The sequence below is a fragment of the Ixodes scapularis genome, unplaced genomic scaffold (assembly GCF_016920785.2).
Source record: "Ixodes scapularis isolate PalLabHiFi unplaced genomic scaffold, ASM1692078v2 PGA_scaffold2__306_contigs__length_199485367, whole genome shotgun sequence".
Lineage (NCBI taxonomy): Eukaryota > Metazoa > Arthropoda > Arachnida > Ixodida > Ixodidae > Ixodes > Ixodes scapularis.
Genome location: NW_024609857.1, coordinates 111,595,183 through 111,621,315, shown reverse-complemented (window position 1 = coordinate 111,621,315; position 26,133 = coordinate 111,595,183). Strand labels below are relative to the sequence as shown.

Sequence of the window (26,133 nt, the reverse complement as noted above, 5' to 3'; positions counted from 1 at the left end):
TAAAAATTTCATGTGTTCTCAAAGGCAATTCTCACCGTTTACACAGGGTTTTAAAGAACATCATCAGCGAATGACGATGAACGACCAGAAAACGTGTCTTCAGCACGCTGCCGCCCAACCTCCAGAACGCACCAAAAGGTTCATTTTCCGAGTCCCAAGATGGCCGTCCGGTATCCGCAAACAGGGAGCGGGGAAGCGCGATCCAGCAATTGTCATAGAGATGAGTAAGAAATGCGGAATGCGTACCCTCCTAGCATCCATCACGTAGGGATAAGCATCCTGTGCAGTCTCTACGCCTATCAATGTCAGCGCACGTAGCCGTTAGCAGGCAGTCGCATCCATTCTAAGGTCAATCTGGCCTTCGTCAGGCGCCATCTTTTGCTCTCAGCACACAACCACTGTTGGTGGGCTTCAAGGCTGCTCGCATCTAAGAAAATATGCATTTCATTTTCTAACACATCAGTTATGAAATAACAAGGTCAGGTTCAACGGCATGAGTGTTCACTGATTGAAGGACAGAGGGCTTAGCCTGAACCAGTATCCTAGCAGCCTTCGATACTGGCGTGGGGGGACAGACACCTCTAAAGGCGTCTTCAAATGATTCTCCAATTGCTCAACTCCAACGTCTCGGGCTGCTGCACTTGAACGCTCTTAACTTTTTCCAGCCTGTATTCGCGCTGTCGCTCACCTTGTTCCGTTTGCCAATTTTCCACACGCCCCTTCTCTTCCAATCACAACAGCACGAGAGCCCGCCGTGAACAGATTTCGCATCATCGCGTGTCATATATCCCCCGATGATTGCCCCCATCCCCCCCCCCCCCCCCTCCTAACATGCACTAAAGTCGAGGCTAGAGCACGAGCTCATAGCATCGCTAGATGGTCGCACTGCACGAACCCTCGTGCAGCTTGACTATTTACTGGTACTGATAAAAGCAAAATAGTTGTAAATGAACATTTAAGACCGAAAGAATAAAACTCGGAGGACAAGCACAGGACAACCACGTTACTGTACGGGCTCAAAGCAAAGCTGTGAGCCCGTACAGTTTCGCAGCAAAGCTGTGAGCCTGTACAGTCTCGCACGTCTAGCCTTCGCTTTAGTACATCTCAGGATGAGACGGAATGTATCATAAAAGAACCGATGTGGTCTCACCATTTTGAGTAGAAGCGCGTGAGCAACCGATGCTATTTTCGTGGTCGCTTGCACGTAAACAACCAAGGAGCTTGTGCACAGCGCACGCATTCATCTGGCTTGAAACACCCTTGAGTGTTGGCTGGGCTTGGAGGTGAGCTGCCCATTGTGCTTGCTTGAACTTCACAAAATCCGCCAAATTGAGCGGACTGCCTCTTGACTTCTGCTGTCTGAGCGCATGTCTTCAATTTGGTGGTTATCGATTTTTACGACTCCGAATTCATGGGTCTACCACCGCAACACCATCTTAACACGATTTCGGTACCCGCAGGGTGTAAAAGGATGTAGGAAGGGTTTAGGCCTTTCCGTACACCCTTGAATATTCCAAAAATTATGTAAAAATCGTGTAGGAAGAGTGTGAGCTTGGAAAAACACCCTTTTAACATGAACATGGGTGTTAAAATATTTAGTCCGTATTACTTTTTAAACATGCTTCACCCGGTTGATAACACAGGATGAGGAACAGAGACGTTACGAGTGACGCCAGAATAACTTATTCTACTAGGAATCGAAGACCACTGTTATATACTACACCTTCGGCTACAATTAGTGTAGTTAGTCAGGGATGGGCAAAATACATGCAAATATGTATCGAAATACAAATACAAAATACTTCGTCAAAATAGTATTTAATTACAAATCTAATTACATTTTTAAAAAAGCATTTAAGTACAAGATACAAATACAACCAAATGTATTTGGTCTCCTCCAAATACTTTTCCAAATACATTCCTCAAAATTTCCGTCAGCGACTTCAGGGCACCTGTAACGAGTTTCTGGGTATCTCATTTTAATTTTGCATTACACACTCGGGAGTTAGTGTGCGGGGCTCTAGTAACGTAATATAAATATAATAAAAAAATGTAATCAGCTTGGACATAATAGGTGAAAAAAGTACAGAGCTTTAAAGGGGCACTCAAGTGGTTTTTGAGTTCGTGTTTTGATGATGACAGCTGAATTTAGACACCCTAACATCCCTAGAAAACCAAAAAGTATAGTCATACTGTGATTCTTTTTTTAATTTTAATGAAAATGTAATTGAAGGCCGCCAAACCTCGGATCCATCCGAAAACGAAACCACTCTCATTGGTCCTCGCACGCTTATCAAAAGGATCTCGGGCCAATGGCGTTGGACGACGTTCCGTCGCGCAGTGATCCCGAGGTAGCCGCATCGGCCCAACCTCTTTGTCATTCGAACTTCGACCATGGCGGAGTTCTCTACGCTCAGGGACCTGACGCCGTTAGGGGTTGAAATTCTTCGGCGGACAGCCGACCTGGGGATGATTTCCTATTACGCCACTCCGACGTGCGATATGGACTATAGCAGCGCTTCGGAGTCATGTTCGGGTTCCGAGGACGACGAAACGCAGACCTTTTCGGGCGTTCTTCGATTTGCGGTTGGGGCTAGTCGTAACCAGAGCTGTATATGTAGGGAGTTTGGCCATTTGTTGGGAAGTGTAGGAGACAAATGAGGAGGCGCCATTGGCTGAAAGCGGGCTGGGTGTGTTCCAGGGCGTCTTCAGAAATTCGAATGTGACCAACCAGAAGCCGGAAATAATACCGTGGCGGTGGTCGCGAGAAACAAACCTGATAACTGCATTAGAGTAACTCTCGATGACTGAAAATATGGTACACGTGATGTTTCAATCACGCTCATCCAAAATAATGGTGGAGGAGTGCGACTAGCGGAACGATCGACATAATCCGTAAGCCAAGTGCCGAGGGCCGGGAATCTGCCGTCCAAGCGGTCACACTCTGTCCGCGCAATACAGAGTTGAGCGGCGCATTCGTTTCTTACATCTTTCTGCATGATCATGATCAAAACAGCACGTGCACCCTATTTTCAACCACGAAGAGTTACTACGCTTCACTCTTACGCGCTTATTAAAACCATTTACGAACATAAACCTTTGATCAGAACTGTTTCTCGCTACCACCGCTAGGGGATTCTTTTCGGCTTCTGGTTGGTCAAGAGAGCCATGCCAAGCCCTCTTTCCGAGTCTGGTGCACGCCCTGGCTCTGCCCGCGCCTCCCATTGACCAAACTCTCTACATATACGGCTCTGGTCGTAACCAAACCAACGTTTGACACCGCAGCGTTACCCCTGGTACGTGATGCCAAACGATGTCGCCACGTTGACTTTCGCCTCGGGAGAACGGGGGAAGGCTGGTTCAGACATGTGCAACGAGCGCGTACCTACGACTGCGTCCGTTGCAACCGGAGCGACCGGAACGACCGCTCTGCGCCGCGCCTACACACACCTGCAACCACTACAAGCGCAGCGGGTCGTCAGCACGGCGACCGCTTCTATACGCCGCCGTCAGCTGGTTCAGCGGCCCCTCTAAAAAGTGGACGCACTGCTACTCAATTCCGTAGCAGAATATAGACAGACAGTTTTCTATAACCTAAAGCTTTATTATTATTTTTTCTTGATAGGCTTGCAGGGTACAGTGGATGAAAAAAAGAAAATAAAAAGATGCAAAAGTACAAATATCGCCACCACGCCTTTTCTACGATTATAAAAGACAATGTAATCTTAGCAGCGATATAGCAACGTAGAAATATGATTTTGTGATCAGATAGACGTTGCGAGCGTTCAGGATTGCTAACACTAATCACTTTTCTCCGGTGATGAAACAAGTGAAAATTTGCATCCTTTTTACGGTACGCGCCAGTAATACCCTGAACTTAAGCACACGCATGAAATGCGCCAAATAAGAAATCCGGGCGATGTTCGAGGACACAAATGCTTAGAAAGCACCACTGTAGTCGAAGTAAACAAACACGACGGCACGGGCGTTTCTGCTGTTTGAGAGTGCCGCCACGAGATCGCCGCACGAGTAGGTGGATCTTCCCTTCTAGTACGTGCTGGGTTATCATAGCGACACACGACGAAAATTCACAGTCAAGGATAGTGCTTTTACGCGGAACGATGAGCTTTCACTACGCCGTCCACGCCGACGATCACCACCGACGCCATGTTTGCGGATAGAAGGAGCCGGCTGGCCCGCGACCAGCACGACCGGCCTGCAACGCGCGGAGATACGTGCGCTTCCGCGCATCCTTGGGGAACGGGAAATTCCCCCCCCGCAGAGGAAGGCAAGGAGAAAACGTAGTCCCTTGTTTGTGAAACGATAATTGCAGTATCGCGTATTCTAAACTAGAAATATTTTACGTCTTGTGGAATTATCATGCACAACATATTTAAATGAACTGAAAATTGTTTCTTTAGCGAAACTTTACAAGGACCGCCAAAATTTTCAAACATACGATAATTTCATTGGTCCTCGCAAGTACAGAAAAGAGTCCGCACGCATTTTATTCCTGCGTGATTAATAGGTGGTTCTGCCTTCTCAAACTGAAGATACTCATTAACTGACACTTCCATAACGCCGTCGCACCAAAAAGTAGCTTCTCCAAAAACCGCGTGAGTGCCCCTTTAAGCAACTTTTTTTTTTGTCGATTACATTTTGGTATAGGCCAACAAAGAACCGAGACGACCAAGACGCGCAGCACTAGCTAGAGAATATTTTATTGTTGCAACTCGCACCAGTTACGAAAATCTAGACGACCCGCGCATTTAGTATGTTCCAGGCAAAAGTATGGATGGAAATCAGGCTGGAAAGCATCACAAGTTGTCACAGGCATTTATTTAGCCAGTCTGCCTGTGAACGTCGATTTCGTCACTATTCTTGCCCTGGACTAGCACGGTCGTAATCACAAAGTCACTAAACGCTTGTGCTTGATTGAGAGACACTGCATTCGGTGCAAAACGTAGTTTTCTTGCTGTTCTGGACAGTGACAATAAATTTGATGGATGTATTTTAGCCCACAAAATTGTATTTAATTACAAATGTATTTGAAATACCCATGTTTTAGTATTTAAATACACACGTCAAATACATTACCCAATTTGTAATTAAATACAAATGCGAAATACACGAAGTATTTGAAATATGTATTTTAAATACTTGTATTTGAAATACTGCCCATCCCTGTAGTTAGTTTTAAGACGTGACCTACTTTATACTTTCCCATGACCTTCGGCTTTTCACCCTCTCTATGCAAGGTAGCAACTTTGCCTGTAGAGGAGCCCCACATTTTTCCCAGCTTCTCCCTTACTTTCTCGCGCTACATCAACACACAAGTCGAGACAAGATCTCAGTTATACCTGACATAGAAGCCGGGTCCACTGGAAGAACGGTACAACTTGTCAGTTACTTAGTGGCATCAAACCAAAGGCCTGGTAAGTCTGTGGTCCTACAACAGCCTTGTTGAATGACCCTGCTTTTTCCTAAGCAGTTTTATAAATATTGCATTAGTAGCATTTATAAACTGGATTCGTCGAGGTTACCACATGTGCGACAGTTTCTTCATTGGTTTCGTTGTTATTGCGATGTGATGAGCGGGACCATCGTTGAACATCAACTTAAAAAAATGTAACTTCGCCTATATTATTATTTTTTGTAGATAACTTAAGACATCTTGCTTCCTATATAAAACCTCTTTCAAGCTGCTTATCTGCAAAACACTGGCGCCTTTCAAAACTTAATGAGCATTTGAAAACAGGATCGCGCCTATATACACAGACAAGATGGAAGAATAAGACGACACAATGCGCTAACAGAAGGTGACGACAACACGGAGCGCTCCGTGCTGTCGTTACTTTCTTCCCTTTGTCCCTGTCCTTTGGCGTTTCTATCCAGTCATGAACCAACTAGCCCAATTGAACATTTTGTCTCTTTACCGCCAGATCAACGCTGACACATTGCGTTGTCTTATTCTTCTCTTTTTACCGTGTATGTAACGCGACCGTGTTTCCAGAGATTCAGCACCAACTCGCGTAACAGATAGCATTGATGAACTTGTATGACTTTTATGGCGGTCAGCAAGCAGTGATCTCTACAGAATGCTTACTTACCTATCGCTAGCACCGTAGTCATGCGTTTCTGATAATGAATAACGCTTGTATACAAAAATAAGCTAAACATAAGGTCTTAATGGCATATAATTATGCTGCAATTGTATAGACCGACATACTGTTTCCAAACAAGCCCGCGTCTTCCCACACCAGGTGTGGGCACTGCACGAACGCAGAAACCATATTCGCGTGAGGTGAAGCTTCCGCGCATGCGCCATGGCGACAACAGCGCCACCGCAGAGGCGTGACGTCAGAGTTGCGTGTAGGTCTATAATATGTGACGTCGAAAATCGCGATTTTTGTGATTTCCGTGTTGAGAGGGGAGCGTCCGTGTTAGCAGCCTGCGCCAATAGCGTGTCTTTGCAATAGGCTTACGTAGCGAAATTTCGGAAAGGACGTATGACCACTGACAGCGGGCATTGTCCTTTGAAGAAAATGACGTTATATTAAGTGCCAATTGATTCTGAAATCCAATAAGAACAAATTACATAGAGCACTTTCGCTGTTCTCCGTTTTGCTATAAAGAAAGCCTTTGTTAATTTTCTGGTGTATTTTCAAATTTTCGCGAGAACAAATCCCTAAGCTCACAGTATATATAGTGCGTCAGAAACATTTATGAGCGTGCGAATTGTATCTGGAATTAGGGATAACAAGTTTAGAAATGCAAGGGCAAACTATTTCAGCAGCACGTTCTTGTTGTTCATTGTATCAGTGGATCCTAGGAGCGAAGCAACTATTCGATCGAGTCAAGCAGTATATAAGTCCATTTAGAGCACCTTCGACTTAGTATTTCGCGAACCAGAAAAAAAGGACAACAAAAACCAAACGAACAAATTAATGACAAAGGACGCCAGGGATTGCATTTTTCGTTTGTACTAGTTTCTTGCCTTATGTTTTCAATGTGTTTTCAGCTTCTCACAGCGTCGTATAATGGCTTTTCTTTTACTTTAACACCGTGCACTTGTAATTCAAGAACTGCAATCTATGGAGGACGCTTGAACGAATATTCAAATTAACTCACCCAATAATAGACTCTACGATTTGAAACCGGGCATGATGCTACTGTCTTATGATTGGCTTCCTAACATATTGATTGTCTTGATAAATTGAAGCTCCCCGAGTTACCGTAACATAATCATCTGGTGGGCTAGTTGGTCGAAAATTGTATCCTATAGAGCCCAAAAGACGAGGACGTTTCCTTGTCTTTTACCTTTAGATTGTACATTGATGCGGTATACGAATAAAAGTTTAGGGAACGTTAAGCCCAGACATTATAGGCAACTCACCAGCTTGCGGTGACGATAAGAATATGCCTTCGAATTCTAGCCTTCCTGAGCAGGTCTGCTGACGATGATTCCGCGACGACCTTTTCTTCGGCAAGCTTGTGCTGTACTTTCTCTCGAATGATGAAGAAAGAAAGATCAGAAACATATAATTAGAAAACGTCACTAACGCAGCCTGTGACGTAGCAAACTTCCAACCGAATAATTAGAGAATAAAAAAAAAATATAGGGTTTTAACCCCGAGTTTATCTTCGTTAGCAAGAAATAAAATTGAATTATCACAATGCAAGCTTACCTCCTGCATTCAAGCAGCTTTCATTTCCAATGTATATTATATAATCCCCGACAGCTTCAGAAACCCGGGGCGTGCCGAGCCCCGGTTGTCTTATTATCACGCTGAAGCCGATGTAATAGTCCCTTTTCGAAATTTCGACATAATGCATAGGTTATGCGCGACCGCCATTAGTTGGTCATGCACTGTGAGCTCGCATTGGAAGCGAGCTCTTCGTGAGTATTCGGAGTGTACTCGGATCGAAACGCATTCCACCCGAGTGCTGCGTGAGTGCTCGGCGCGAACTCGGAGCCAATCACAGGCTTCACGCCGGAATCGATGAGATCAACGTGGTGTTGGATCAACTAATGACGACTGCGTATAATCTATGCATCATTTCACAATGTCGGAAGGGGTTTGACCCAGAAGAATTAATCAGAAAACAAGAAACGTGAACAACAGTCAGTTACGCCCTGTGATTTTTATGCTGTCACTGACTATAATGCATTTCGACATTGTTTGATATATTTATAATGCAATTTTGTTACGGTTTCAAGGTGGGGGATTGTTTACAATCATAACGCTTGACAGCTTAAAACTGGTAGGTTGTTGTCTGTGTGGCCCATCGTTTGATTACTGGGAAAGCAACATCCTATCTGCATTACTTGATAAGAGCGATCAGAGACTAATTACATATCCTTGAACTCTGTGAGAAATTGACTATACCCAGTGATTGTAGTCACTTTGATCTAAAGTGTGGTAAAGAAAAGTTTTACAGTTGATTTGGGGCGCAAATATTCATCTGTATCTTTAGGGCGCAAGACATGATGTAAAATACCGCAAAAATATTGCTACATTAAACGAAATCGAATTTTTTAAATTTAGAAACACTGAACATTTTAATTTTTACTCCTCAAAAGGATTGTTCGGTCGAAACCGGAAGTACTTAGGTTTTTGCGCTGGTTACGTTCCAACTCAAACTCCGTCAGAACGTAGCCCCAACCGTTCAAGCAAGATGCCAAATGTAAACACTTACCATTACCGCAATACAAAGTTAGAGGTAAAAAACTGTTGTTGCCTATGAGAGGACGCCGTCCGTGAGAAGCAGCAGACGAAATGCCTCTATTTGCGACCGAATCTCACAGATGGCGCCCCAATCGGCCAAGGGTTTTTGGTTAGTTTCGCTCTCGGTCTAGCTGTTTGCGGCACAGCACCTCGACATGGGTCTACAAACCCCGGGGGGGGGGGGGGGCGAGGGGGGCGTTCGCATCCCCCCCCCCCCCCCCCCCCTTAAACAGCCGCCACTTGGCAGGGCAAACACTGGCCGGCGGCGCCATAGGGATACCAAGGGCACCGCCCACCGGCCCTGGAGGGGAGGTCTGTTTTGCCCCCCCCCCCTCCCCTCTCAAAAATAAGTAGGTACGCGACTGCACCTCGACACCATTTCTGACGTGCTCCGCTATGTTTGGGTATAATACCACACTCTAAGAAAAAAGGGAGGAGAAAGGTAGCAAAAGCGACTGTTCCTCCTTGTTGCGGACAAATTGCCCAGAGAAGGGAGGAACGGCAGTTCAGATGAAAGGAGGAGGGCGAGTTCCTCCTTGGTCAGTTGGCGCAGGGGTAGAACATCGCGCTACTGACCAAGTGGTCAACGGTTCGATCCCCAGGAAAGTGTTTTTTTTTTTTTTTTTTGTAATGTTTTTTTTTTTTTTTTTTTGTTTACCAAAACACACATAAACAAACCCAGACCGATGAAATGAAAATTAAAGTCCTTATTATTCTTCGAGACGTTTTCCTCCTCCAGGCAGACCGGAGAAAGCTTTCGCCCTCCCGACCCATCTTCTTTCGGTTTCGTTTTTCGAGCACATCGCGCACGTTGTTTAATAAATTAATGTTGAGTTGATTGAGCTTCAGCGGCAGCGAAGGCCGCCTGTAATTCCGTCTTCTAGTCCAAACGTGCAGAACATTTCGGTTGCATTGACGTTTTTACCACTAATTTTATCAAATGAGCTAACGAAGCCGCTAGAAACAGCGAAGTTCCGGAGCAGTGCCAGCAGTGCTACATACACTGGGTAAGACGGCCGTCTCCAATTTGCGGGACACACGCGGAACTACAGCAGCGAAACCACGAGGAACTGTGTCGACGTTTTCGACGTTATGGAAATCGCGGGAACTGCGTCCAAGGAAGGCAGGTTTTCCTGCCGGCTGCCTGGGTGCCTTCCGTGCTGAGTTCCGTTCCGTTGTCCCGTGCCGAGTGCCAACCGGCGTTCAACGTGATTCTTCTGCGTGTCAGCAACATCGTCAACGTGGTTCTGTATTTCTTCGTGTCAGCGACATCGTGATGGCAGTGTTGTGGGTTGTGAACAGAAGACTGGAATTATCGCCGATGTGACCGTGTGTTCGCGTATCAGTGGTGTAACAACAAGATGAGATGACGTAAACTGTCGGGCATTGATGCCACTGGTCGGGCCGTTATCGGAGGGGCCGGGGTGTCGCAGGATGACATTCCGCTTTACATTAAAGAGTTTAAAACCACTTGAGGGATTAGGTGCAGTCGATCGACGTGTGGATAGTCATGTTGGAACGCTGGTCTGAACGGTAAGCTCCTATCGTACAGTGGCCAATGTGACTGTCGGTCCCCGAGAGCGATTGCGCTCTGGGGAAAAGACAACACTACGAAAGTATGACGGAAAGTACGTATATTTATAATGGAAGTTTAGCATAAAAAAAAAAAAAAAAGACAGGCAAAATCGAAAAAAAAAACAAAACGCTATCCTTTATTTTACTGTTTAAATATATTACGGTTCCTGTAGAAACTGCCCTCTAAGTGGCGCGCTGGGATGAGCGCTAGAAGTTTTCGAGCTCGCAACGGCGCAGCTCCGTACACTTAACAGTTGTCGGAAGTCGCGGCTTTGACTGCATTCAAGTTGATCGAAAAGCGATTTCTGTGCCCGTGAAGCATCACTTCCAGCTGAGTGGATATCCGCTCTACAGAGATTAATTCAAGACGGCAATTGCAGCATTGCGCGAACAGCACAAATAGAAAAACGAACACTACAATAGAAATACTGGCTACGAAGGGCCATGCGGGAAAACAAACTCATGGCTTGGAACCACATTGGAGCGGCTCGATTTATTGGCTTTCAAATAATTATGGCATGATTGAGCGTCTTCTTTTTAATAAGAGATTCATCCCCTGAGCCATTCAAAATAGCCTCAGATGTATGACATTGCTGGAAAAAAATGAACATGTTCGGAATATTTTTTTTTTGCTTAGGGAGTCACCGAAAAATTCCGCACGTTCAAAACGACCACTATAAAAGACGGAAACGCAGGGCTCGCTAGTAGTGTTCGGGGTAGTGTGCTGGTGTATTGATGTTTGTATGTGCGATGCCTGTGTATGCGTTCAATATATGTTGACCTGATGTTTGCAGTGTGCGCAACGTGTCTACATGTGTTAGAGATTCCGAAGAAAAGGAAACGCAATTGTGGCGTAAGAAAATAAAAATATTTTTTTGTAAAACATGAATTGGGCGGTACCTAGCGCCACCTAGCCTAGCTACGTGCGATTACTCTGCTTGACCCTGCCATCTGGTGGCAAGCGATTTAACATCCTTTTACGCTACGCGGCTACGCCATAATTTCGTGTTACCGTGCTGAGATAAGCCAAGAGGTTGCTTCGGATTTGCTTTTTTTTGAGAGCGGCTTTTGGTTTTGCGGGCGAATGATTTTCACTCCTCCGTGATGTGCGGTTGACGCTACGGTTGACGAAGGAATTGTGGCTCGAGGAATAGCAAAGGTAGGACATAAAGTGCGCGAACTGAGTGGCGGTTGTCTCGGTTGAACATCGTAGTGCTGACGATGAGAAGACTGAGTGACTGCATGCTTTCGAAACGCAAGTTTCTTTACCTGCAGGGGTAAAGAAACTTCGGAAATAAATACAGTTCGCGGAAAGCTCGTGTTACGTTTTTATTTCCTGCTCCTCTCGCTTCGTGCAATAGACTTAGTGTTCTCGTTAAGCATTACCGAGCTCGATTTGCTCGATTCGTGGCCGCCATAATGAGATGCAGTCGACGGAGGAACTTTTCCTCCCCTGCTTAAGGGACGAAAGTTTCTCCCTTTCTGAAGGAACATATGTGTCAAGAGCGTTCCTCCCTTTAGGGAGGACTATACTGACCCTTTTTTCTAAGAGTGCAGGTTGTTAGTGCACTGCCTTTTATACTCACGTTTGGCTCCTTAAGTTGTTTATTTGTACAATGCTTTTGTTTATTGTGGACAAAGATGTATTTTTGCTTCACCAGCTGGCTCTGCATTTTGGTAGTTGTGACGTGAGCCTTTCAGTGATTTACAGGTGTAACATTGTGTGCGACACCGGTCTGTATAAGATGAAGCTAACGAAGAAAGAGATATCTGAGGATAGAAGAAGGCACATACGAAGAATATCATTTGCATGGGCATTCAGAGACACGGGAGAGCAGGAGCATCAAGAGTGGCCGGTCAGGCGCCGTGACGGCAGCATTTGGCAGCCATAGACAGGGCCTTTGCCAGGGTATTGCAATAAACAAGGTGTACATTTGACGGGAAGGTGCGAGTTCGTTCCGTATACTGCTGTCAGCTCAGTTCTAGGCAAGGAACTGCGGCTGTAATTCGGTTGGAGCCAGGGCTTCGACGTGGCTTCCTAGGCGCCAAGTGCAGAGGCCAAGCAAGGTCACGTACTCTCCGAAAGCAGCAGTTAGCATCTCGTCCGTGATGAGAGCGAACGCTGCCTCGATGCAGTGCTTTAAGACGCCTAGTGTGGGGATGCGGCCCTTGTACACCTGGGGCTTCATTAACCTCCAAACAAAAAGTCGGATATCGTGAGGTCTGGCGATCGGGGCGGTCACGGCATGTTCGGCGATCCCCGGCCCATTCACCGTCCTGGGAAAATGTTGTCCAGCCAGTGCCTTACACTCGCCGACCAGTGGGGTGGCGCACCATCCTGCATAAAAAGGCATACGTTCCGCTGCATGTGCAGTGCTTCAAACTCGGGAAGGAACTCATCCTGCATCATTTTCAGGTAGGTTCTTCCAGTTACGTTGTCGTTGAAGAAAAAAGGGCCAACGACGCCCTCTCTCCAGATTCCGCACCAGACTGCTAACTTCACAGACTACAAAGCTTTCTCGAGCGTCCAGTGCGGATTTATCGAACTCCAATAGCGGCAGTTCTGTGTGTTCACCTGCCTGTCCAGGTGAAATGTCGCCTCATCACCAAACAACTGAAACTGCAGATATGATGGATCTTGTGCGGTCCTTAGGAGCTTGTCTGGGCAAAAGTCTCGTAGTCTTCGGGCAACAACTCATGGTTCAGGAATCAGGCCAACCTTGTACGGGCGCATCTCACCGAGAGCTCTGCGCACGGTGTGCGTGGATACTCCGAACAAATGCGTGGCTCTTCGCAGAGACAAGTGGGGATCTGCTTCGAGGGCCCCGACGTTGGCGGAGCGGAGTTCTTCCTTTTGAGGAGGAACGTGGAAGACGTGAGTTTTGTTCTTGACGCTGCATTCTTCTGCAAAGCGCCGGGCCCACATCCAGACCACCGACTTCGAAGGTGGCCGTACGCCGTACACCCAAAAAAACTTGTGCTTGACCTTTTTGAAGCTCATCAGTTCGGTGTACCAAAGAACTGCCTGACTTTGTTGCTTGTGTGTTAACTGCCGCATGAGGAATACAAGTTGGTAATAAAATAAAACTGAAAATGAACAATCAATGCAGGTGCGTGTAGATGACTGCCGGCGTTCTTGAAGACCTTAAGTAGACGACGTCTGCTTTGGTAATTATCGGCACACGTTTTCATAAAAAAAAAAGCCAGAGTGACTAAAATTTCAGATATTTTATTTACTTTTGTTTTCTTCTATTACTAACCGACAAAGTTGGGGGCAAGGATGCGATACTTTTGTCAGGTGTTATAACTTTGCCGCCAGTCATTCGAATTAGACAAACCGGACAGCGCGGGGAGACGCCTTTTTCGGAGGTCAATACGGGGCAGAGCAAGGGGACAGAGTAGTATAGTTTGACGTCTGTGACGTCATGTCCGGTGTTGTCAAAATAGAGCCAATAGAGCTATTTGTCTTCACCTCTTCACTTCGCGTACTCCTCCGAAGTATGCCTCCCAGCTCGTTCCTCCGAAGTCAACAGAACTGTCATAGTTGGTAAAAGACGGCCCGGTGTAGATGGAAACAAATTCAGAGATGGCAGTAATGACATTACTGTAATGGAATTACAGTAATTAAATTACGTTTTGGAGTAATGAGTAATGTAATAAATTACTTCTCTAGGCTAGTAATTTAGTAATATAATGAATTACTTTCAGGCAGTAATTTCGAGAAATTAAAATTACTTTTGTCCTAAATTAGAAAATTCGTTTGCAAGCTTTAAGAAAGAAGAGAGAAATTATTTTGCATTGTAAAATTTTGTGAAAAAGCGTCAGAGGAAATAATCGACGGCCACCTGAGCGCAAAGCCTTGTACGAAGAGCTGAACAGACGCACAAAGGAGGGCCGGAAAGGTGAAGGAAGAAAGCTCGTGTAGACATCGCTGGAAGGCAACGGCTTACGAACTCCAGGCACGAAAGATTCACGGCATAGCGTCATCACGACGATGAAATACTTCGCTCATCCCTAAGCTGACAGTGCTGTGGGAGCTGCAAATTAACCAAAACCAAACAAACCCCTTTTTTTAATCACGTGACCTGTCCCTGTCTCTGCGCGTGGGTAGAACGAGGGTGTGGTTGCGTGGCTACCGATAGACGTGTGACTGCTCCAACAAACACGTAGCTTCCACCGTTCATCCCTAAGCTGACAGCGCGTCAGCTTAGGGATGAACGGCTCATAGGCTACGAGGCGACGGGCACATCACCAATGAGTTAAACATAATTTAAAAACCTTAGAGGACAGGACAAACAGATCCCCAGGCTTGTACTTTCGTCAAGCAAAGTCAAACAGTAAGCTTCGACCATTGTGAACAACGAACGACCGGAATAAATAGTTTACTCCAAATTCCATGTCAAAGCCCCAGAACGTTTCGTGCCTCCTTGAACAAAGCAGGTGCCACTCGCGGTATGCCTCGCTGCCTTCCCTTGCGAAGTTTCTTCGGGAATAAGCCTACAAGCAGATATTGCACCCCGTTTGTTGGGAATGTACACAATTTAGGAAGCTCGCGCCATTCCTCAACTGGCGACGCTTCTGCTTAGCAATTACCCGGTTCCTTTGTGTGACAATGCGCAAAAACGTGGACGGTTCGGGTGTGTCGGAAAAATGCTCCTTGAACGAAATGACCGAGACTAGCTCAACTATACTCGGTGGCAACTGTTCTTGGCAGTGCAGTGGAGAGTACAGGCACGCGTTCCCTCTCCCATTTTGAGCGCTGAATAAAGCTGTGCGTGAGCTCTTCTCCTCTCCATTGCATTGCCAAGAAAAGTTATCGCCGAGTATCGTCACGTGAAACGTTTCCCTTCTGCCTCGGAGGCATTCTCTGGATTAGATTGCCTCCGAAGCGGAAGGGAAACGTTTCACGTGACGACTCCTTGTCAAAACGAGCTGCCATTGCCCGACTTAACAGACTGACACGGACTACAACCTTTACATTAGGAAGACGAAAACATATCACCCTTTTAGTAAGAACTACCACCGTTGATTGAACAGCGAAACCGGTGAGTCCACTGTCTTTCTGAGTCACATCTAACGAAGGTATTCATCATGTTTAACACTTAGGTCGTGTGTGCTAGCAAAACCACTGTTCAGAATGGTTCACTTTGAGACACATAAGGTTGTTGCGGTGTAAACAGGAAGATATGAGTTTTAGTACATATAGACTAACTCAGCTCTTTGACGTGACATCACTGCGGTAGCGCTGCTGTCAGCACTGCGCATGCGCAGCGCCTTGTTTCTCCCGGATCTGGTTCCTGCACGCGCGCTGTGTGGGCAGACGAGGGCTTGTTTTGTAAACATTGTGTGGGTGTATACGGTAAATAAAATGAGCGCGAATTACTGCCTCAAGGTATTCAAAAGTAATGTCAAAGTAATTTCATTACTTTTAGAAAGTAATTGTATTGTAATGTCATTACCTTGATTCTGCGGTAATTTGTAATGAATTTATTTTCATTTTTGCCATTTTCACAAAAGTAATTAGTAATGTAATTTAATTACTTTTTGGAAGTAATTTCGCAATCTCTGAAACAAATCGCCACGGAATTTTTCGCGGCCTCGGAGATGGAGGAGCAAGCCGACGTTAAAAAGATACGCTTCAACTACGCGAGCAACGAGAGTGTCAAGAAGAGCCACGTAAATACCTGTGCACACTCGGAGCGGACGTGCGCGTTTGATCGAAGTGCTTCGGGACCGATCTTTTACGATTACCCCTCTAAACTGACGTGACACTCGGCAAAGAGAGTTGGCCCGGCATTGCGTAGCTCCCACGAACTGTTATTACTCGACAATGAGGTAAAGTCGTCAGAATAAATATGGCATACTAATAACAAAAAGCACATACCGTGTTGCGAAGGTAACCCATACGGCGTTTATTTGAGCTTCATATCACACAAAACAAGGAGATAGAATCGATGAGAGTCCCTTTTTGACGACAGCGTTCGTCACCGCTGCCTCCGAAAACAAGGAGATGACAAGGGGAAGAGATTGACCTCTTTATCTAAAATTGAGGTCATCGATCAAACTATAATACGGGAAGGGTCCACAAGGGTAACGTGGGCGCGTATTTCATTCAGCAAGCCAGCCGGTCGTGGGCAGACGGTCTTGGGCAAGGACCGTCGGAGCAGCGCAGGCGCTGGTCGGTGCGACGCTGCGCCGAGTCGGAGTGCCTGCTAGGCCTAAATTCTGCCGAGCTCGCTCGGTCGGTGTCATCGTTGCTGTTGGCGATTTTCTCGGGTGTTTGCGGATCCAGCGTTCGTTTTCGTCGTTACCGGTTTCGATAACTTCCTTCTTTTTTCTTGCTGCTTGAAATCGGGACCCGCGAGAGGAGCACGTAAAAAAATAAATGTCCGTTGGTCGTCGCGACCAAGTAGTCATGTTGATTTGATCGTAGAAAGTCAGCTTCGGAACTGGGGCCGGATTCACGAAGCGAACTTACGCCAAAAAAGTGCGTAAGACAAATCCTGAGAAGAAATCGGTATTCACGAAACGAAATCGTCGTAGCTTTTGCGTAACTTACGCCAAAATCCTACGACAGCCTCCGAGGTGTCTTACGCACTTCTTAAGATCGAACATCAAACATGGCTGCCTACGTCGCCTGGCTGCTTCGGCGCGACGAGCAGAGAAGTCTAAGGCGGGAGAGGTTGTTCCGGAGCCGCATAACAATTAAAAATGTACCGGAGCATATCTTGGAGCGCTACTACCGCATGCCCAAAGAGGCGATACTTGGATTGTGCGATGCGCTCGCCCCAAGCCTTCGCCGGCCGACGATGCGCAGCTGCGCACTACCGGTCGACGCTCACGTCCTGCTGGCCCTCCGCTTCTATGCCAGCGGCAGCTTCCAGTCGGTCGTGGGCGATGTGGTCCATTTGAGCCAAGCCAGTGCATCACGAGTTGTGAACAGCGTGAGCCAGGCCATCGTCCTCATGGCCCCGGAAGGAATCCGCTTCCCCACGACGCGGAGAGCGGCGTCGCTCACCTCGTTGGGTGAGTAGTACGGTTCATGCCCATTTAGCGAAAACATTTGTCAATTTCGCGTTTTTTTTACTACCTCTTCTAGGAATGCACTAAATAATCGTTGTCAGTGTGTCGGCGGCGTGATGAGTCGTACGCCGCCGACCGCGGTTAGCCGCGGTCTGCTTTCAAGCTGGAAGCATACTTCAGGTTTGGGGTGCATGTTAAACGTGCTTTGACACTCTTGGGTAAATAAAAAGAGTAGTTGACGTGTTCGGAGCAGGTATGCCGCAGCAGACAGCGAAAGCATCGTAGAGTTTCCCACTTGTAATGAGTGTTGCATGATTATGATTTAGTTTTCTCTTTTGACGACACTGAGTCGGTGAGAACAACTTGTTGCGTTACTTTACGGGGTAAGCCAACTGTGGCAGCTTCCTGAGTCGCAAGACAAGCCTTTATAAAATGTTCCGTCGTTCGGTTGGGATCCGAATACCTTTTTACGCTAGTACTGATCAAATTTTACAAGCCCACGTAGAGCTATTTTTTTCCTTCTTCTTTTCCATCATTACTTGAAGGCATATCATGAGTACTGTTAATGCAGTAATAGTTTTTGCATGCTTGTCAGGCAACTATGCTTGCTACATTTCCACAGATGGCAAAGAGTAAATGTTGGAGCCTCCTTGGCCCAAAGAGAGCAGCAGCGTAGCAGATGAAAGCTCTCTGCAGGAGTTGCACACACCGGCAATACATTGTCACACGCCTCCTTCTTTCGATAATCCAATTACTCAACTAGGGTCGTGGCGTTAGACAATTTCCGAGTTATGATAAAAAGTGTAGTAGGATAACAGCCCTGTTGTGTTTCAGTGCCTGTCCTAACATTACTTTTCGTTCATTCTGCAGCGTTCCTTGAAATTGCAGGCTTCCCGAGGGTGTTAGGGTGCATTGATGGCACCCCGATTGCTATCAAGGTGTCCAAGGAGGACAAGCCTGCCTACTTAAATCAAAAAGGGTACACCTCCATAAACGTGCAGGCCACCCGCAACCCAGAGAGCATTATCACAGACTTGACCGTCAAGTGGCCAGGGAGCACCCACGATAACTACATGTGAAGGAACTGCGACCTCTACGATCAGTTTGCCGCAGGCACTGGTCCTGATGGTTGGCTGCTGGGTAAGTTTTTTTATGTGTGCTGTAAAGCATTGTCACGCAAACAAGCATAGTGTAATGCAAGCTACAGTCAACAGACTGATTAAAAAGGCATCCAATCATTTCACATGGTTGCCTTTGAGGCACTTTTATGAAAGGCACTCTTTGGTTTCGACCAAAACAAAATTTTAATGAACACCCAAAAGTATCTTGTATTGGCACTTGTGTTGTCTCTTGACAAGCCTGGAGTGCAATGCCTTGGAGCACTTGGGGGTACATTTTAAAAACCATAAAAAGTAAATATGCCGGCATGAAAGAGACTGTTGAAGCCTCTTTTCGTGCAACGCAGGAGATGCTGGTTATTCCGTCCAGCCATGGCTGATGACGCCCATCAGGACGCCGAAGGACCAGCCTGAGGAGGATTACAACGAGGCCCTCACAAAGACCCGAAAGGTCATTGAGCGGACATTCGGAACCCTGAAGACGAGATTCAGGTGCTAAACAAGTCTGGTTGTTCTTAGCGATCAGAGTGGTTTGAAGGAAAACCAGCGATTGGTGTGTCTATTCAGGTGCCTGGACAAGTCTGGTGGGGTACTGCAGTATCAGCCGAAAATCTGCTGCCGCATCATCGTGGCCTGTGTTGTCCTGCACAACTATTGCAGGCGGCACCATGTCCCCCTGATGAACCGCTAGGTAACATTATTGCAAAGTCACACTTTGATACGTTTTTCCACGATACTTGAACACATCTCCTCACCTCACATTCACAGTCCTCAATGTTTTGGGGCTCCCTACATGTAAACAACACCGTAATATCCTGAGAGATTACCCATCCCCAAAAGATAGCCCATCCTGATTTGTAGCATGATTTTTAATTTATTATTGGTGAAGTTAAACTGACTTTTGAATGCTGAAAGTTAGCTCACCCCCTAGTTTCAGTTAATGCGCTATGTTATAGGTGGGTTATCTGAGGATATTGTGGTAGTGTGATAACTAAATAAATTTACATTTTAAATTGTGATTTTTTTGGGGGCATGGAAAGTCTGTTTGTATTGATTACATGTGGCACCATGTCTCCCTTAATGAACTGCTAGGTAACATAATTGCAGGGTTACACAATTGAGAGATTTCTGTTGGCCCCTTTTTCATAAGTTACATTCTTCCCAAGTTCATTGATTCTGCCGCATACAACAGCAGGCCTTTCTAGTTGCAATCACACAAATGCCAGTGTGGTGTCGCATGCCTTGCACCGACGCTCTTGTTGGATCACAGGAGCCGTCCCTTGTATGATTTGCTAATGTCATAGTGAAACGGAGTCTAGCAGTCATGACACTGCACTGGCCACATTTCTCATCTACTTTAGACCAGCGTTGCCACGCAGAAGCAGACCAACATTACACTGTCTAAAAAAATACTATACTTATACAAAAACTATACGCCTCTAACTTGTGAGATGCGTGCCATGAGCGAGCTCTGGAGAAGCAAGATGGCACCTCGAGAGCTCTGACAGTGCTGTGGTACTATTTGCTTCCAAGGGCTGCGCAATGCATTGCATGGCAATGCATTGCACGCATTGCCACACTTGATGTCACTTGTACACTGATGCAATTAAATGATGAAAAAAATGTCAATGCATTTCTATTGCATGCCTATTTTCAGTAACTAGGCATAAACATTCATTATACTAATAGTCGGTGAAAGGTTAAGAGTGAAGTGGAAGCTCCTCCCCCCTCTTGCCACTTTATCAGAGCAAACTCTGGAGAGCAGGTCGCCTCCTCTCCAGCTTTCGATCCACCGTAGGGGAGGGAGGTGGGAGGAGCTTCTACTTTACTGTTAACCTGTCACCGACTACAGTGAGCATTTCTCGCATCAAGAAGCGATATTATTGAGGAAACTTGCCAATTACTCTCCTTTTCTTTGCAGTTGACCTGTCGGAGGACGAAGAGGAGGAGGAGGAAGACGAAGAGGAAGACGAGGACGAGGAGAACAACAACAACTGTCCCAGAGCCACAAGAACAAGAAGAGCACGACCCATGGTAGCGGGCACAGCTGCTAGGAGTGCCTTTGTCCGCAATGCTTTTACATGAGCTAGAGCCGTGAGCTATTAGCAAATTTCACGAGCTGGACAAAAGTGGGTTTTTTAAGGGAATTTTTTAACTAGCTTTTTCTATTTGAACAATGACACTCTTTAAGCCCAATAAGAGGTATAGTTGCAACTGTTGTTGAAGTTTTAATGTTCTGTGTCATCAAGAAAACGTTGTGTATCACTACTGCATGATGCACGGTAAAACCCCAGGTTAGCAGTGCCACTGCCCTGGCCAAGTTGCTCATCTACAGCTAAGAGACAAGTCGCCCCTCTCGATGGCGGACTAACATTATACTGTATAAACATAAAAAAAAAGACAATTTCGAATTTTTGGTACGTGGAACATTGTCAAACCTTTATTTTAATGTAAAAAATGTATGTACTAGCCAACGTACTGTGTATATACTTTTAAAGGGGAACCCCGGCGACTTTTTGAGCAACCCCAACTAACTATATTTTTGAAATCGCCGTCCTTTACTCTTTCTAATATGTTATTTTGTATCGCGAAATTCAGAATAGTTATTGTGAAATCGGCAAATGAAAATGACGCCAAAACGAAGATTCGAATATACCCGCGCTTTTCATTGCCGTGACGTCACGAATGGGCCGGCTGGCGGTTCGAGCGGGCAGTCTAAAAATGAACTATGCCGAGCATTTGTATCGTGCTGCTGCGCGGGAGCTGGAGCGACTTTCCAAAGCATTCATTTGACACCATAAAACTGCTTGTAATCAGTTGAAAACAAAGTCTACAGCCCAAAGAGTGAACCCCTGCACACTCATGACGTCACTTTTTCAATGTTGCCAGTAGAGTTTTTCACTTTGGAAAACACGATGAGGACCAAAACTGTAAATTCTGTAACTTCGCGAAAAAAAGTTATTTTGTCCAAATATTTGGGTTACTAGTTCAGCGATGTTTTTTGGTGTTTTTAGCAAGTTTTTAGGCAAATCGGGGACTATGAAGAAAACGGCGGAGTATTGCGCTTTAGAAAACATGTCGTGCACTTTGAAAAACGAGTATTTCACTTTACAAAAACAATTATTGCAGTTCAAGATTAGTTCACAATGTCATTTCTTACGCTATATTACGATATAAAAACTTACTACTTCTCATAACCACGGCAACCAGCAATGAAATGCTCGTTGCATTGCTAATTCCTATGGTTATAGGTGGTCGTGAGCGTTTGTATCGTATTGTAGTGTGAGAAATGATGCAGTGTGAGCCGGCCTTCACTCTCGCTTCTCTAATAATGCCTTCTTCATTAAACAACAATGTTATTATCCACAAAGTTTACGCCGTACTAGTACGATTTAAGTGCGACAAGCTGTTGCAGTGCCAATAGTTGTCCCTGCTGTGCAAGAGTTATCTCGTCGAGCCGTGCGAGGATCGCTCGCTGGGATTCGAGAATTTCCCGGCCGGTGTCTTCGCTGCTGTCTGTAATGAAATATTGATTTGGCACTTTTTCAATATGAGTGGAAATTTTGTAACATGTATAGGTGAGCTCTGATGGCACCTGTACACATTCCCAAAGTATTCAGATTCATGTCTTTGTACATTTTATGCGAGCTTTACGAAAGAGGTGGAACATAAGGCATATTAAAGATTATTTAAATTATTTTTCCTCTGTGGTGGAGGATCTACATGAGGTATTGAAAACAAAATATACACTGATATAGTTCCCCTGGTGGAATGAATGGGTTTATTATGCGTTACATCGGTTTCTATTCTCAACAAACAACTTTGCATATTATGCTGCATGTGAGAGTAAAGCAGCAGGTCACAGTATTAATGTATGCTGCCATAGCTGGTGAACCACAGAAACTGGGAATTGGAGCACCATATTGCCCAAACATGCAAGCCAAGTCTTGACAACGAAATAGAAATAATCATCTAACTTTGTCCTTTGCAATCATATCTATCTTGTTACATGTTATACTGGGCTGTTCTAAGCATACTTACTTTGCCGACCTCTTGGGGGAGTCCCAGTGCCATTCTCCGCGTTCGGGGGATTGGCGATTTGGGCAGCTGCTGCCCGAGCAGCCATTGCCCTTGCTGCTGCAATTTGTCTCCCTCGGTGTCTCTGAGTGCCTTTGCAATCAATAAAAGAATTGTAGTCTCACATACTATGGGAATACCCTGTAAAGCCTTAGACCCTATCGTACGACAAGCCAATACCACCTGAAACACAAGGCATGTATGTGCATTACCTCCTGAAACGGCATAACTAGTTGATCCAGTCAGAGCCATCTAGCTTGCGTTTGCATCCATGATGTGCACGTGTCGTCCCTCAGTGAGTGCAATGCTGGCGTGCAGGGTCACCACAATGCCACATACTCTTGTTGAGCTTTGCCATGTATGCTGCTTGTGGTGGGTTGGAGACTTGCTAGTAATGACGTACTGCACGGGTGGTGTTGGATAAACACGGATATTTGCTTGCCCTCCACAGACTACGAGAAGTCAAATACGACATTAATAAAGAAATTTCCAGAAACCTAGACATTTATTATCAGGCTTTCTGTTGTTGTGCAGACCTAACTAACAGCACCGTAATAAGCAAAAGTGGGAACCAGCTAACATGGGAGATTATTGAGGCTGAGAGGATAGCCAGGTTAGATGACAAACGTGCGAGCGTTTCTTATTTAGCTTCATCGGGGACTATCTTGCGACTAAGAGACGCTAGCAAAGGGTTTTGAATTGTTCCATTTAACGGCGCGAAAGAGGAAGAAGAAACATACCGCTGAGCTGCTAGCCAACACTGTGCAAGTGTGCTCTCTTGTGTTACTGTTTTTTTTAAATGTGATTGTCTTGTGTGCTGTTACATGCAAGGATGAACAATCAAGCCTCCAGCTTAACAAGACAAAATAAGCTTTTCGACAATCTTTCGTCATTACTGAATTACATTCACCGTTGAGCTTGCTAGGCACTGCATACAACATTTTCACAAGACCAGTCGATCACCTGTCAGATTGCCTGGCCCTGGACATGAGTACGCAGAAAGCTTTATCAGATGATGCCAGAGCAACATTGGCTGGTCCAAGAGAGTTTCATTTTAAGACATTTTTTATATTGTTTTTCCAATTTATTTCTGAAAAAAAAAAAAAAAAAGCTCGGGGGTTAATTTTTTGGGCTTATTGGTGTATACGCCCAAAACATGGAACCCTAGCTATAGTAAACCGAATTGAGCATTCCTGTGTGAAACAATGAATGTTCTCGTGCACAATGTAAACATTTTTATACACCAATATTTAACCATAGTGTGGTTCATAGTAACTCACTCTGATCAGACTGCTGCATTTCCACAGTTTCGCTAGAAAAGAAGTAACAGAAGGTGTCAGTGCACATATAGATCATACTTTTTTATTCATTGATCCCTTTACCTTGCTAGGGTCATGTCACCCATATCTGGGGCACTACTCGGCCCAGCATCGGCATCTATAACGAAAACTGAAAATGCATTGCAATCATTTCGCAAAGTCGTGAAAACTCGACATTAGAACTCACCTGCTGGGGAGATCACTGTGGGGGAGATCACATGCGAAGTGCGGGGGGACGCAGAAACATCTGCATGGATAGTTAGATCACACAAAGCGAACGTATCACTTAACAGCTTTTCTTAAACAAGTGATTGACAATGGCCCTGGGTTGAAACTCTGTTTGAGCTCGCCCTCATGGCGTTTGTCAAGAATTTAGGACTCACCCAACTGCTGCACCCCGATGTCGAACCCGCCGTCGATTCCGAGTACTGCATCCTCATGGGGGAGGCTGATCACGCGCTCTTCGGCGCCGGTAAGCGGCGGTTCCCCCGGGCCACCCCCCGTGGCATTTTGACTTCGCCGTACAGCGGCCCCTGCGCAAAGCGGCATGGTGATAAACATAGATTCTAGCTGTACAAAAAATATGCCGATTCTTACCGCGAATCTTGTTGGCACTCTTGTGGTCGGACCACTTCTTTTTGATTTCGGCCACATCCCTCCGGATCCCGGACACGGCGAAAAGCGAAGCGGTGATTCGGTCCCACGCCCGCTGCTTCGCCCGGGCGCCGTGCGGACTGTCACCTTTTGCGTCGACAGCTACCTTGTTGGCCTCGTAGCCGTCGACCAATGCCTCGATTTCAGCATCGGTAAAATTGGGCATTCGAACGCGTTTTGGGGTAGGTTGTGCCGACATGTGCAGCACGGAGCGAGAGGAGGTCGTGGAGCGAGCACGTCGTGGTCGCGCTGGTTCTTCAAACAACACGCTGTGATGGAGCTCTCCGATTGGCTGTTAGAGCTGCCCGACACGCTGTCGCCATAGCAACAGCTCGCTCTCGCAATACTCGGGAACTGGCGAGACACCGGAAGTCGTCATTCGATCGCAAGAAAATTTCACTTTCCTCCTCTCACTTAAGAAGGCGTTCGTGAATACCGATTTCGCCTTCTCTTACGATGTGCGCAACTTACGAACTTCTTAGCTAAGTTGTCGTAGCCTAAGAAGCTCTTTGTGAATCTGGCCTCTGTTGTCGTACGTACATTTTCGGCGTAAGATCGTATCGTGAATCTGGTCTCTGTTCTTTAGCGCATAGCGGTTGCGGAAGAGGCGCCGCAACCGCCGCAACCGCCGCCTCTTCCGCCCCAATACTGGACACAACCACCTGCAACAAACTTTCTAAAAAAAATTTTTTTTTTTGCTTGTTTTTACGTTTTTGGCAGTGACTTCACGAACGACACTGCCCCGTATCGACCTCCAAAAAAGGCGTCCCGAGCGCGGGAGGCTTTGAGAACAAGTGACGCCATCTCCGAGATGCGGTCGCAAGCAGAGGCATTTCGTCTGCCGCTTCTCACGGGCGGCGTCCTCTCATAGGCGAAAACAGTTTTTTACCTCTAATTTTTTATTCTGGTAACGGTAAGTGTTGACATTTTGGCATCTTGCTCGGACGGCGGGGGCTACGCTTTGACGGAGTTGGAGCTCCCCGCAATGTCTAGTTTAATTTTGCGGTGCGAAAACCTGGGTTCGGATTTCTCACAAACACCCGGTATGATGTCCTAATACTAACTAAACCTTTCATGAGCGTGTGCCCGAAAGTGCACCCCGGATTTCGCTAGTGTCAATGGTTGACACCCGTAGCTGTTGCGTGATGTAACATAACGCATATAATCGTCAAATGGTCGGGATGTCAAGCGTTGGTCAATGGATGTCGTGCATTTTGTTTCGAATTATATAGATCTCGTAGACTGTACCCTACTGAAGTACGTTTATTGTAATGCAGCTATGTGCCAAAAGTCGCGCCTTTTAGCAGGGTATTACTCGCAAGCAGCCGTTAGCTTCGAGCAAGCTTCTGCCGTTTCGCGCTTACACAACTGCGACGGCCACCGATCGGCCAAAGAGCGCTTGCAAAGAGAAGAAAGCAGATTTTGCCTCTGCAGCGGCATCTGGGTCCCCATATCGGCGGATACACTGGATCGGTGATGCGTCTGCGGGTCGTTCCCTCAGAGGCGATGTCCGCGTGTCGAGGGCAGACGGCGAATCATTCAAAATGCATGTAACATATCTAGATCGTCAGTTCTCTTTGACGAGCTAGATGAATCGTAGCCACGCTCCATTTTCAGAAGCTCCCAAACAGAATCGGG

General features: G+C 46.1%; 1 protein-coding gene across 1 annotated transcript in view; it reads right to left on the bottom strand.

Moving 5' to 3' along the window:
• LOC8038712 (carcinine transporter) overlaps window positions 1-26,133 on the bottom strand; it is a 242,551-nt gene that overhangs the window by 196,655 nt on the left and 19,763 nt on the right. The window contains exon 6 of the mRNA XM_042291995.1: window positions 7,397-7,506. Within this exon, the coding sequence (XP_042147929.1) occupies window positions 7,397-7,506 (110 nt within the window). The remainder of the gene's footprint in view (window positions 1-7,396; window positions 7,507-26,133) is intronic.